Source organism: Convolutriloba macropyga, chromosome 5 (assembly GCF_964194025.1).
Source record: "Convolutriloba macropyga chromosome 5, txConMacr16.3, whole genome shotgun sequence".
Classification (NCBI taxonomy): Eukaryota; Metazoa; Xenacoelomorpha; order Acoela; family Convolutidae; genus Convolutriloba; species Convolutriloba macropyga.
The window spans coordinates 48,532,176-48,545,561 of NC_134472.1; the positions used below are offsets into that span (position 1 = coordinate 48,532,176).

Sequence of the window (13,386 nt, forward strand, 5' to 3'; positions counted from 1 at the left end):
CTGTTTTGTGAGAAAATTCAGTTTCTATGAAAATTTTCTTTGCATAATGTCCATTAGCTGTAAAAAGATTGATGCCATTTGAAAAAAAAAATACAGTCGGCGAAAAGGCAATGAAAATTATTATAGCAATATATGAAAATTCACTCACTGGCATTAAATTCGATTGATTTGTAGCACAAATCCGTGTCATCTGATTGAAGTATTGAACACTTGACCTCCAAATAGTTTTTTTCAGATAAAAAAATTTGTTGCGGTTACCCACAACTTCAAATTCCAATAATGATCTTGAAGGAAAATAAACCCGTCCTGTTTTTCTCATCAGATGATTGATCAAAAGTAACCAAAAATGGTGGTTTTTCAAGTAAACCTAGAAAACGGTGAGTGGTTTCAGATGGTTTTTATAATATTTGTTCACATTTTTCACTGCGATTAAAAAATCAGACGACTCCATTTTGGTCGGGGTCTTCGAGAAATGATTCGTCTGGTACAGATTTTTTGTTTTTCGTTTGAGTGAGTTTTTGTGTATTGTTTTTATTTTCGTCTAATTCATTGACGACCTGATGCACGACGTGATTGAAGAGATCCACCTGTTTTTTCGCGACCGTATTTTTCAATGCTTGCTTATTCGACGTTTTTTTGGTGGCAACTACAATTAACTCTGGTGCTCACTGAACCATTAATTTACCATCAATTTTTTTTCGCTACGGGTCAGAGAAATTTGGATGTCAATGGCAGAGCATTTCTTCCAATACCTGCAGAAAGGGATCCAAAGCCGCTACATCTTTGTCTAGTGTCCGGAAAAATGCGGCATTGATTGAGATACTTGATGTTGTATTATGCATCTATGTCAAATAATTTTTTGAAATTTTGGACTGACTATAATTTTCCGGTGCCAGTAAAACGAAATAGTTCGCCAATTTGGTTTCTTAACTCGACCTGGATTTTGTGAATTTCGTTTGATAGTATTGGCTTGTAATCCAAATTTATTTTGGAGCTGTGGTGCATGTGTGTCACTGTGTTTATGCAACCGTTTCTCAAGCGCCTTTCAGACTCAAAGATTTCTACGACCGGAGCTCCCACATCACCAACCATCTGATGTTCAATAATATCAACGCATACAAAGAATAATTGTATTCCGCAAGTGATATCAACTGAAAATCTGCGATATGTCGGTTCGAAAAGTTTCCTGCATTTTCCGACTCGTAGCCAATCTGAAAAAAAGAAATGATGTGAATTATTTTCCGTTCCACTAAAACCAAGAATACTGGGGTACTCTTTGTCTTCAAATGACAAATCTTCGTTAGACCCAAAGTTTAATACTAGATTTTGTGTTATAGTGTCAAAATCTTAGTAAAACAGTTTCAGTTAAGTGGTTCAAAAAATTTCATACAGAAGCTCTTCTGAAATGTTGTAAAACCTTTTGCAAATTCTTTGAAGTTGTCCTGTGCGGTAATGTAAAGAATCAAGTTGAGCAACTGAATTAACGTAGGCAACTATTTCGGGTGAATTTATGTTGTTGATGTTTTACGGAAATGATAGTGAAGCAAGGGCAAGTTGACAATCTCCATGATGCTGAAATGGTTGAGCTCTTACTTGGCTTTCAAAACTTGTCCGTCGTATAATTGGTATAAATGCCCAGAGAAGCGTTCGATATCCAATAAGATGTAAACTTTTGTATGAATTCCTGTGTTTAGTCCCCATGGAGTTTTTGAAACGGTACATTAAAAGGGTACTCCGTGTCAAAAAATTTTTTGAAATTTTAGACTGACTAAAGCTTTTTGCATGCCAGTAATAGGAATTAATTTGCTAATTTAGTTTCTCAACAAAGACCTGGATGAAGTGCATGTTGTCTGATAGTATTGGGTCGTAATCCAAATTTGTGTAGGTTTTTTGGTGTGTGGGTGTCACTGTATTTATTCTACCGTTTCACAAGCGTCCTTCGGACTCAAAGAAATTTACTACAGGAGCTCTCACGTCAACGTATACAAAGATCAACTCTGATCCGGTAGTAACATCTACTGCAAAATCTGCAATATGTGAGTTCGAAGAGTTGCCTGCAGGTTCCCACTTGTAGCCAATATTAAAAATCCATGATGTAAAGTATCTTTTATTCCTCTAAAACCAAGAATAAATTGGAACTCTTCCACTTGATTAAACAAACTTTTGTTAGAACCAAAGTTCAATGCTAACGTTTGTGTTGCAGTGTCAAAAAATAGTCAAACTGTTTCAATTGAGCGATTCGAAAAATTTCTTCCAGAAGCTCTTCTGAAATGTTGTTTGATGGAAATGATATTTAAGCAAGGGCAACTTGAAATGATATTGAAGCAAGGGCAACTTGTTTTTGGACTGAGACACAGTTCTCCCACAAAAATTATTGGATATATATTTTTTTAAATTTTGCCTTTCTTTGTTTCTAATTATGTTGTTTTACAACTTACAACTGATAACCATAGGTCTCAATACTCCATCTAGAACTTAAAATTGAACCTTTTTAAATATATTAAATTGTAGCTATTTGTCCAGTTTTTGCACAGTTGGAAAAACTAAAAAGACTTTTCCAACTCTCTCCATTTTCCTTTTATTTTTCTCACCATGTAACTCAATCTGACTTCTAAGAAGTATCGCCAGTTTATTGTTTCAAACATTTTAATCTCAGCTTGATATATGTTTTGACTGACGGCTTCGACAAAGATTTAAAATAATTCCGAAATTGAGACGCTGTTCACTTTTTGGGCTTATTTTTGTTGTCATTTCTACGTATTCTTTTTATTATGAAGACCCGTTGATTTTCAGACGAGGAGCAAATGCTGATTTAGATTTCTTGTTAATAACATCTTATAATTACAGTGCCTCAAACACTGTGGTGTAGTTATTTTATTTGTGAAGTGTAGGCTTCCGCATTTTTTGTCGTTACTTTGTAGTCTAGTGATTTAATCTCGTTAATAACAGGCCGAATTCGCCTCCTGAATTGTTGCAAATTAATTCATCTCTTTTCTTTATATCTTATGTCTGTTATGACTTTTGAAGACAAATGTTTTTAAAAACATCTCTTCTTTTTTGATCTCCGCCATTTATTTAAATCGTTTTTCAGGCGATTTCTAGATTAGTTCGAGTAAATACACCTAACAACCCGTTTCCAGTGAGCTATAATTGAATCTTTATAGCGGTTCTTCTCAGCCATTTGTTCACAACTTTGTTGATACTGTAAAAACGAGATTCCACAAAATGTTTGAGAATTTTATATATTTATATATTTTAAGGGCTTTTTCTTTTATTTTTAAATCATAGCATTAATGGTGGGCACCTTTGGATTCGAAAAATTGCGCAATTAAACATATTTAGAGCCTGTCGGACAAATTATGGCTTTAACAGTTTCCCTGCCATTTTGCGCAAAGGGTAATTGAACTTTTTATTTTTTCCGGTACACAGGATAAAAACATGTCTCAATTGCTTTCTATGGAGATATGAATAAACATTTTAATGATTTTAGTTAAAATCTATTGATATTAATTATTTTGAAGTTAACTGTTTGCTAAATAGAAACGTATTTGTGAACTGCGCTCTTTTTTGCTTTTTTGTCGACCTGTTACCCTGTCGCATTGAAGACAGGTCTCATACATTTTCTGTCGAAACATTAATTTGTTTCGTTTTGTTTTGTTTATGGTTAATTTGTTTTGTTTATGTTTCATCTGATGCTAGTTTGATTTTGTTATCATTTTTCAAAAATTAGAAATCTAGTTCTGGTCGTAACTAATGTTTGTTAATTGATTTTCATTATTGTCTTTTCTAGTAGTCCTGTTAACAAGTTTCATCTGCCCTCTAGCGTGCCATTATTATATTCCATTAGTGGTTTATTGAACGATATGTATGTTTCTGAAAATTTTAAGTCTTCATCATCATTTGGTAGCCAATTAGGTCAAAAATGTAGAAGAGCGGGGTCGGAACAATATGTGCGTATGCACATTACCGAGCCTCTCCGCGTGTTTTTTGTCAAAGTTCAGTCATTAGTCATTCAACGGATCAATTTGATTCGCTTTATTTCTTCATGGAGTTTGAAGTGAAACAATTGTTTTGTTGCAGTGAACTCAAAAATGTCATGAAAGCCGTGGTTTTAGTTTTAAAAAATTATTAAAAAATCTTTGAAAAAAAGGGAGAGAACAATGTCACAATTTGACAGATTGTTCTGTGAGGGCCTTTGTTTCTTCTACAGAACGAACATTCATGTAATAAAATTTAATTTTTTATTTAAATTCCTATTTTTAATTGTGCGATAAGTTATAACTCAATGTTCCTGATCCACGTTTTTATTACCAAAAAAAAACCGTGGGTTAGGAACATTGAGTCCTAGCTTAAGTTGCCATGGCAATATTGATGTTTAAAAGAATGGAGAGCAAAGCAATTTTTAATGGTACCTGTGAATTTGGCTGTTATTGTTTCTTTTTTGTTCTATACTTGGACTTCAACTTATCGCTAATTGTTCATGTCTGCTTGCCCCTCATACCCTTTCTTACAGATGGTTAATTAATAGGTTGGAACACTTCCTGTGCGAAGCACTGCTGGTGCCAACCCCCTTGTTTTTTGTTCCCAGAAGCCAGTCAAATGTGCACCCGTAAATACTACGGACGGACGGCCTTCAATCGCGGTAAATGTTACAAAGTCAAAGGACCCGTGGACTCCCTTGAAGGCCTGGTGACAGCATGCGGATCTATGTCTGTTTTTTATCCAGATAACCCAGAAGAAATGGCCCACGCTTCCGACTATCTCGTCACTAATCAACGTCATCAAATGTGGTATCCTTTCAAAGCGCTCTTGGGATTCAAACTGGTGGACGATGGTGTGTATGTCAGTTTAGACCACCGAATTGTACTCCGAGAGAATGACTCTCTCTGGGCAGACAGGCATTCCCTGGAAATTGTTTTTTTATAACAAAAAGTGGAAAAGTGATCTATCCAGTTGTCACCCCCCTCCCCGTCACTCATCTTAGTGGGCATATAACATATAGGCCCCCAGGCGCACGTGCTATTTCGTACATAGTAGCATAGCAGGTAACAACACAATTTTTGAGTCGCATGAAAAATAATGAGGGCCGAAACAAAATAGATCTCCGAAAATTGTAGAAAAAATGCTTATGTCGAGATATTACCTATTTTTTTAAGCTTCTTTTCCGCCTTCCCGGGTTGGGTTGTCACCTCTAAAACCATTAAAATCTTGCGGCGAGTGCGATGAAAAGAAACTTTTTAACGCCATAAACTGCAAATAAAACTGAATGGTTAAAACTGCAAATGTACAAAAGTTCACCTATAAAATCACATCACCGCATATCATGCAAAAATTTAACTTGCGAACGAAAAGGCTTGCAAAAGTATGCAAGCAGTGCGGCGAATGCAGTGAAAGAGGTAAAGTATTGTAGTCAAGATTTGATACGCATAAAAGAAATTATTTAAAAAACAATAAAGAGCGGCCTCTAGTTGAAGGTTTTCACTATCTAACTTGAGTCCGGCATATGAATTAGATGTCGAGATAATTATTTGAACATTTTAAAAAGGGATAAAAAATGCTTTAAAAGGTAATGCTATGCAAAAAAAAACTTTATTTTAAAAAAATTGGTTGGAAATTAAGAATCAGAAAAATTAATAATTTATTTTCCTTTTCTTACACATCTCAACATCCCAGTGGTAGCTGAATGTTTATTGATTGTTTTAAGGCACCACTGAAAAAATTTTGAAAATCCGCATTCACTATGAGGTGGCATCGACAACATTGAATTTGTTTATATTTTTTGAACGTTTCCGTTTTTTGTCATACTTAAATTCTTGAGAAAGAAAAGATGTGGGTTACCAAAAAATCTACAATAGCCTTAATTGCAATCACTGGTTCCAGCTCTATAGAGGCCATATCAATCATTGTCATCGGAAAAATATGATTCATTTATTTCCGCAAAATTAATTTAAATAAGAAATAATATTCGTAATATATCTTATGTGAAAGATACTGAAACTCGACAAAAAAAATTATTAAGTACGCAACAACGAAAGCGTGTTTGTAGTTTTTTAACAAATCAAACAAAAAACAGATTGAAAAATAAAGTAACAGTGAAAACAAGGTTAAAATCAATTATCTATTTTAATGGAATGTTCTTCTGTAACAATTGACCGGAAAGTAAATTCATTGGTTTTTGTGAACGCCGTTGGTTTTATAGAGTCTACCTCTTTTAGGTATTTTATTCTTTTGGCATTAAAAACTGCTATGTATTTGGAACAATTTTGTTATTGGTAGTACAGAATAAAATTATGGAGGTCTCTTCAGCTTCCATATCTTCTTCTTCTGCCAAAGCAAACCACCTACCACCCACAAAGCCCAGAATTGTTCAACTAAAAAAACATTCTATTTCCCTCGTTGCCAAATAAACAGTTGAGTATTATCAAATTTGGCTGGGCTGCTACAGATCTCACAATACGGGATCTCTTTATGTATGCCAGTCAAACTTGACAAAAGATATAACAATTTGAAGGCAAAGATATATGCCTAAGACCTGTCTGTGCTATAAGTCTCAATTTAAATTAGTTGGGGGGCTGAAAGTATTTAATTTATAAAAGAGTAAATATAAAGTCACAGCTTACTAATTACCAGTTGCGTTGTGGTGAAATCGAGATGAGCTGCAAGGTGATCGTTCAGTTGGGTAGTTCTTCAGTTTTGACGGGAAAAGAAATTTATAAAATTGAATCTAGAAATATTTGTTTAAGTTTTTAAACAATGTTGTTCGATTACTTGCTTGTCGAAGTTTAAAGTTATTTTTCGAAAAAATGAAAGCAGTTGTCTGTTGCTGACTTCTGGAAGTTGTTTCTGTTTCTCTAATTTTATTCCGTCCCACTTCGCTGAGAGAAACAATAAATCCCCCTCAGCTCCGTTTGGGCCAATAGGGAGCGAATCACAAACTCACGTTCATAGTGAGGTGCTTCTTAATTTTCCTATTGGCCGAGAAGGCAAGAGAGTTAACTCTTTTTTATCTCACGGAAAAATTATTGAAACTCCAAAAAATAATTTAAATCTAAAAAGCTGAGAGCATCAATTATTGATTTCGTAGGCGCCTGTTTTCTGCTTTCCCCTCTTCTAAAACCGCAACAATTATTGTTTTTTGGGGGCTTTTTATGAGACTCTATTCCCCTGAAACAATCCGCTTCATCTTTATTGAACTTGGGGGAAAAGATGTGCATTGCAACTGTCAAAAGCAGAAGTAATTTAAATCAAAATAAACTGTGGTTTTACAGGCCACCTACGTTCAACAATGTACGTTTTCTATCCTGGATATAAGCGGGGAGATCCCGGCCAAAAGTTGTGTTATTTAAATAAGTCGAATTGAGTTGTTTAAATACTTGTGTACTGGTAGTCTTAACAAGCGTTAGTTTATTTAGCGCGCGGTGAAAAAATTATTTGGTTAATTAGCGCCTAAATACGTTCGCTCTAATGCGGGATTAATTATCCGTTCATTTGTAACGGCTCTCGTATTAATACAGTATAGAGTACAGTATTAAACGCGCCATGAAATTTTTTGTAAGCAATTTTGTTGAGAATAACTTTTATACGACCTATAAAATGTATGATGACTGAACTTTTCGCATAGAAATAGCATTTATACTCCTAAATAATTGAATGATTTTATGAATCTAGCAGTCTGAATAATCACTTGCAAATAGAAGTAGTTATTTAAGCCTGGAGTTGTTTGTTTTCCCACTTTATCACTTGTAAACTGTTTTTGTTTGAGAAAAATCTTCTGGTTTTTTTGTATCTATCTCTGAAATAACTTTCGAGCAGAGAACTTTACAAAACCAAAATATCTATTTTTTAAGTAAATGGTCTCTATCTATCAAATAAAAATTTTTGAGAAGTCCCGAAAGGCTCAAAAACATATTTTCATTCTATTTACTTCGAATAGTTATTAACAGTATCACCAAGGCATTTGTTGCCAATCATTTTTTGGAATTTTAATGTGATTCTTTGTTGAACAATTTATTTCTTTACTTTGCTGGTAACCTTTCAAAAAGTAGTTAGCAGAGGACTTCATATTAAAATAAGACACTAAAATCTTGTTGCTTTAAGAACTTTTCGAAAAGAGAAAGCATATGGTTTTTGATATACTCTATGCAACATATATGAAACGAAATCGGGAACCGAATAGGTACACAGCAGTTTAAGGTAGGACTTTTCTTCCTTCAAACTGAAAATTTTATCTGAAGGAAAACAACTTGCATTAAGTCTGTTGACGTGCAACTACTAAAATATATTATGTCATTAAAAAATGAGACTGTGATCAACAGTCTCATTTTGGAGCTGTGATCAACTACTGATAGACCTTCAGTCAAATGCAAAGAGTCGTGTAATAATTTTTTGCATCGATTTGACGTTCCAGAGCTAAATTTTGCTCCAAATGCTTGCGTTAATGATTGACAGTGACTGATGTGAAATTCGTAGTAAATATTCGAGGAAATTTTCTTCCCATAAGACGGGCTTTGTTTCGCAGCATAATTTATACAAAACCAAACAACTAAGTTCACAAATTTTTAAAATCACTGTTCTTCTAGTTTGACAAAATGATAGAATTGCTGTGTATGGTATGAAGGAACCAGGACACAACATTTTCAGACACAAAAATCCCGGACTAAACACTCCGAAATTGAAAAATACTCCCAGATAAAAGAGTCACAGACAAAATATTCCAATTAAAAAGAAAAAAAATGCCAGACAAAAATTTTCCCGAATATATATTGAAACAATTGTAAATATAATCCACCAACAATTAACACAAATCGTCATCGTCTATGAGTTAGGTTTCTGCATGCATCGCTTTTAATTGCTATCATTTAAGATTCTACCAAAAGCTTGGTTCAAAATATATAATTTGGCAAGAATTATGTTGTAATGAGCGGAATATTTGTTCCGTAACGTAGCATCATATGCATAAATTAAGGAGTTGCTTTGTTGGTGTGCTTATGTTTAACTCGATGTGTAATTGGAACTATTTTGTCAGGGACTGTTTTGTCTGTTTTCTTGGTATTATTTTGTCTGGGACTGTTTGGTCAGGAAATTTTTTTGCTATTAGGGCCTCTTTTGGTCAGGACTATTTTGTCTGGGACTTAATTTGTCTGTTCACCATGAAAGAAATCATTTCTTCACAAGAATCACACAAACTGATTACCATTTTTCGATGGGCTGTACTTAAACTTGTACGGAATTCGGTCAAATCCGTTGATTGCAGTGATGTCAGTTCAAGATCTCATAGGAGATATTTGTTTTTTCATTATCTCTTTGTTTGTAAGGTATCTTCTAAATTTGGAGATTTTCAACGAGAGAGTAGTCAAATTTTTTCGTTGTGATGTCATGAGGTGGTATATAAATCAAATCAAGTATATTCAAAAACTCATTTTTTAAATATAAGAAATGAGCGGCACTTTTTTGCCAAAAAAGCACGGAATACGGGCTGTTTTTCATTTAGTTTAGTAGGGCTTTAATTAAAATAAAACACATAAAATTGCTCCAAATCATCCGAGCTCACCGAAACAGTTTTTTTAACCAAATTTGAACAGTTTCCAGATGATCAATTAAATAGTTCTTTAAATAGTTGAAAACAAAAAATCTGGTGTTCCTTTTATTTAAATATTGACTTTGACCGTTTCAGAAGCGAAATATGCATGAACTGAAATTTAAAAGATTTTGTTGAATTTGTCTTTGTCTAGAGATTTTAATCTTGTTATCGCACCCACAAAGCTTTTCTCTTATTCTGTATACCTGAATGTCCATGTTGCTGAAATCAATTCTCAAAGAGAGCCGGAGGTTTCAGAAAACAGTCAAAATATGACATGTTGAAATCACCTCATAAGAAGACTACCAAGACCCAAATTTGAATCATTAATTTGTTTAGCATTTAAAATTTGTTATCCTCAGTTCATCATTCCATCCTTATTTCTGAATCATACTACAAAAAATCAAGGTCATCCAAGCATTTTTTTTCCATATCGATGCAGCTTACGTGATCTCTATTGATGTTCACTAGATAGAGTTTAAAATCTCAATTTAATAATTGAAAATGCAACCGTCGCTATATTGACTGAAATAAATCATGTTTTCTCTAAAAAAAATTATTACACAAATGAACTGCAAACCCACTTAGAAACATGAAATTAGTAGAAGAGTGATGAAAATGATAAAAGAGGTACGGTTTAACCTCTAGTCGCGTTATTATATGGCTGCAACAAAGATTGTGGAAGTCGACAAACTCAAAAAACGCTGCGCGCAGTCTCAGTACTTCAATTAGTCTTCAAAAAGTATCTTATTTTGCAAACAAATTTTTTAAAATAAACAAATATAGCAGGAGAAATCTTGATCTGCATCTTGAATATTCACCAACCAAAAAACAAAACCTTCAAATAACTAGGAATGGACATACAAAATCTTTTCTTAAAAATACTGATTAAAATTAAAAGAAAAACAGTAACGCAAGTAAACAGAACGTTTGCCATGGAGAAAACTAATTGTTGTTGAAATACTGTTTCTCACTCTATTTTGAACTTAGAAAGATAAAATGCCCAGCCACCAATTCTCATTCATATTTTTGCTCGGCGTGATTAAGATCATCACTCAGATTTGTTTTACAAAAACATCAAAATTGGAGAATAAGAGCACAAAAAAGAACACAAAATCTTTGAACTGGAAAAAGACAGTACCCCAATTTAACTCATATTCAAGTGATAAAAACCACAATCAGTCGAGTAATATCCTCGCTATGGCCTTCAACCTTTTAACAATTGTTTACAAAGTTTCAAGGGTAAAGGAGAAAAAGTCAATAATTTTAATATTCTAGAAAAAAAGTTCTTGGGAACAATTCTTTTCGGTTCTCTCTACTGCGCGTAAGAGATACTCTCAGCTTGGCATCGACACTATCTATTTTTTAATGCACTTTGTGAAATGAAATATTTGAAAATACAACATTTGTTTCTTCGGATAGACCCTTCAGCGACCCGTTCTGATTTCTTCCAACTTTGTTTTTTGGTTTCCTATGTTTTCGATTGTTTGGATAAACGTTTCTTGAATATACAATTTTTACAAATTTTTGGGATGACAATTATTCTCTGCGTTTCTAAGCATTTCTTAAATTATTTTCGCTATAACATCGATTTGTAAGTATCCCCCTCCTCTCAGAAAATGAGCTTCTCGGTCTGGGTGTTAATGTAGTCAATATCTCATTATGCAGTGCCCTGTCTAGTTGGAACGATGCTGAACGTGTAAGAGGGGAAGAGGAAGATCGGCTGTGTCTGCGAGACTCCTCAAACAAATGGAATGATCTGCCTGAATTAACAAAATGCAGCGATACTAATCAGAATCGAAATGGGCTTTGTCAAATTAGGCTATGGTAGATAACACACTGAGATAGCTGAAAGAACAAAATTTATTTAAATTAATTGTTGGTAAAAATTTCACTAAGAATACCTTGTATCAATAAAAATTTCCATATCTGTTATTTTACACATTTATCGTGGTAGGCTATACGAACGATAATCAGAGCGAAAAAAATCAATAGTTTGTTCACGAAATGTTTATAGAGCGAAAGTTTGATGCCATGGAAAAACTGATACCCATACAAGTCAATTGCAGCAGTTATCTGAAACACGGATAGCTCGATTTGTTTCTGGAGTGTTACCACAATGAACAGAAAAAGTTGATTAAAAACAGTGCCAATAGAAGACGCGTATGTTTCACCAACGAATCTCGACATCAATTCACCTTCACGATCCCTAAAAGGTAGTCTCTAGCAAAGTTGTGGTCAGACAAAAATTACCTTTGATCACACCGGGAGCATAATGACCTCTGATCAGACTGATATTAGACAATTTTCAAGACTTTCTTGCGCTCGAAGATGGTCTGATCAGAGGTCATTTTGGTCTGAGAAACCTAGATCTGGGTAGCCTCCATAATAATATCTGGCTTATATCGGCAGCAACCACTAGTTGGATACCGTTCATGTGTCAATCACAGGCCTCACTGCAAGAAGCTCCCGTTTCTCACCACTTGACGCGAGAAGCAAAATCCTAGCCCCATGTTATGTATAGGATATTTGTCGAGAACTGCCCAGGTTACGGCCTCGGATCAGAATTTCATGCGAATCAATTATTTATGCGAATTATTGCGACAGAAATTTTTTCCGCGACATTCACGCGACCAATTTTGTAGTGCAACTTTAGTGTGACCACGACCTCTGGCGCGACTTTCGGGCGACCAACATTTTAGTACTCTTAGGTTGAAAAAGAAGGAAAGGTTTGCAAATGAGCGTGTACTAATGTTATGTTTTATACCTGTCTAAGCGAGCTTCCCATTGTTTGTATAGAGTCCAACAATTTGATCTAGCTTGTCCTGGAAAAATAGCAATATCAAATTCTTAGTTGCTAATAAAAAAACATTAAAAAACTTCCGACAAACGTAGCTAATTTATTCTTTGCGAATTTCGCCCAGACATTTGCGCAACCATTGTCCAGAAAATGTCAAGACGTTCTTCTCTGATCTAATTTTGTTGCAGCAATTGCAAATATTTTAGTGCGACTTTGGTCTAGACTTTTCTAGACTTTGGTCTCTAATAAGACTTTGGTGAGATCCTTGAAAGACTTTTCTTGCGACCATTGTCCTGACTTTGACGTTCTATTGTTGTGACTATAACACTCTCAGTAACTACTAGTTGGGTCGCCCCCCGTTAACTAACCTGAGACCTCAAGACATATAGTTGTGCGATAGAAGAATAAAAAACAGCAATAAAGGAGGCCAATGGTTCGAGTCTCTCATGCCGAGGTCACAATGTTTAATCAAGGTAAGAACAACACGAAGAGTATGCAAGACCTGCGCTTCAAAATAAAAAAATATGTATCATTGACGGCATTTTTATTGCAAAATCATGTAGGATCTAGGATTAAAAACACTAAGATCAGGCAAAACGGAGTCCAATTTATAAAGAGTAGAGTGTTTAAGGTAAAAAAAATTATCGTGGTTTAGGGGTAGAGGAGTCGACAGACAAGCAAGAGGTCAGTGTTTAAAATCTTACAGGTAGAGGTCAAAACGTTGAAACAGTGTAAGAGCAGCTCTAAATTATACAAGCTCTACGCATATAAAATCAAAATTATGTTATATAAAGGGCAACTAGCTTGAAAATTTGCCTCAATTACAGACACGCGTTCAACGTAAAAATTATGAGAGAAAATTACGGCAAATTTTCTAACATGTCAACTCCAGATGCCATTATTTTATTGGCAAATTTCCTCAGCCCAGGATGGAAAGAAAAAGTTGAAACTTAATTTCTGAAAGAAACGAATTTTGCCATTTGCCTTTATCGCCCGTGTCAAATTTTTA

The 13,386-nt window shown here is 34.5% G+C and overlaps 2 protein-coding genes across 2 annotated transcripts in view; both read left to right on the forward strand.

Annotated features, from left to right (window-relative positions):
* The window catches only part of LOC142340393 (uncharacterized), a 31,187-nt gene extending 26,261 nt beyond the window's left edge, over positions 1-4,926 (forward strand). The window contains exon 5 of the mRNA XM_075390971.1: positions 4,589-4,926. Coding sequence (XP_075247086.1) covers positions 4,589-4,926 — 338 coding nt within the window. The remainder of the gene's footprint in view (positions 1-4,588) is intronic.
* The window catches only part of LOC142339436 (UBX domain-containing protein 1-B-like), a 394,986-nt gene that overhangs the window by 230,788 nt on the left and 150,812 nt on the right, over positions 1-13,386 (forward strand). The gene's annotated exons all lie outside the window — the stretch shown is intronic.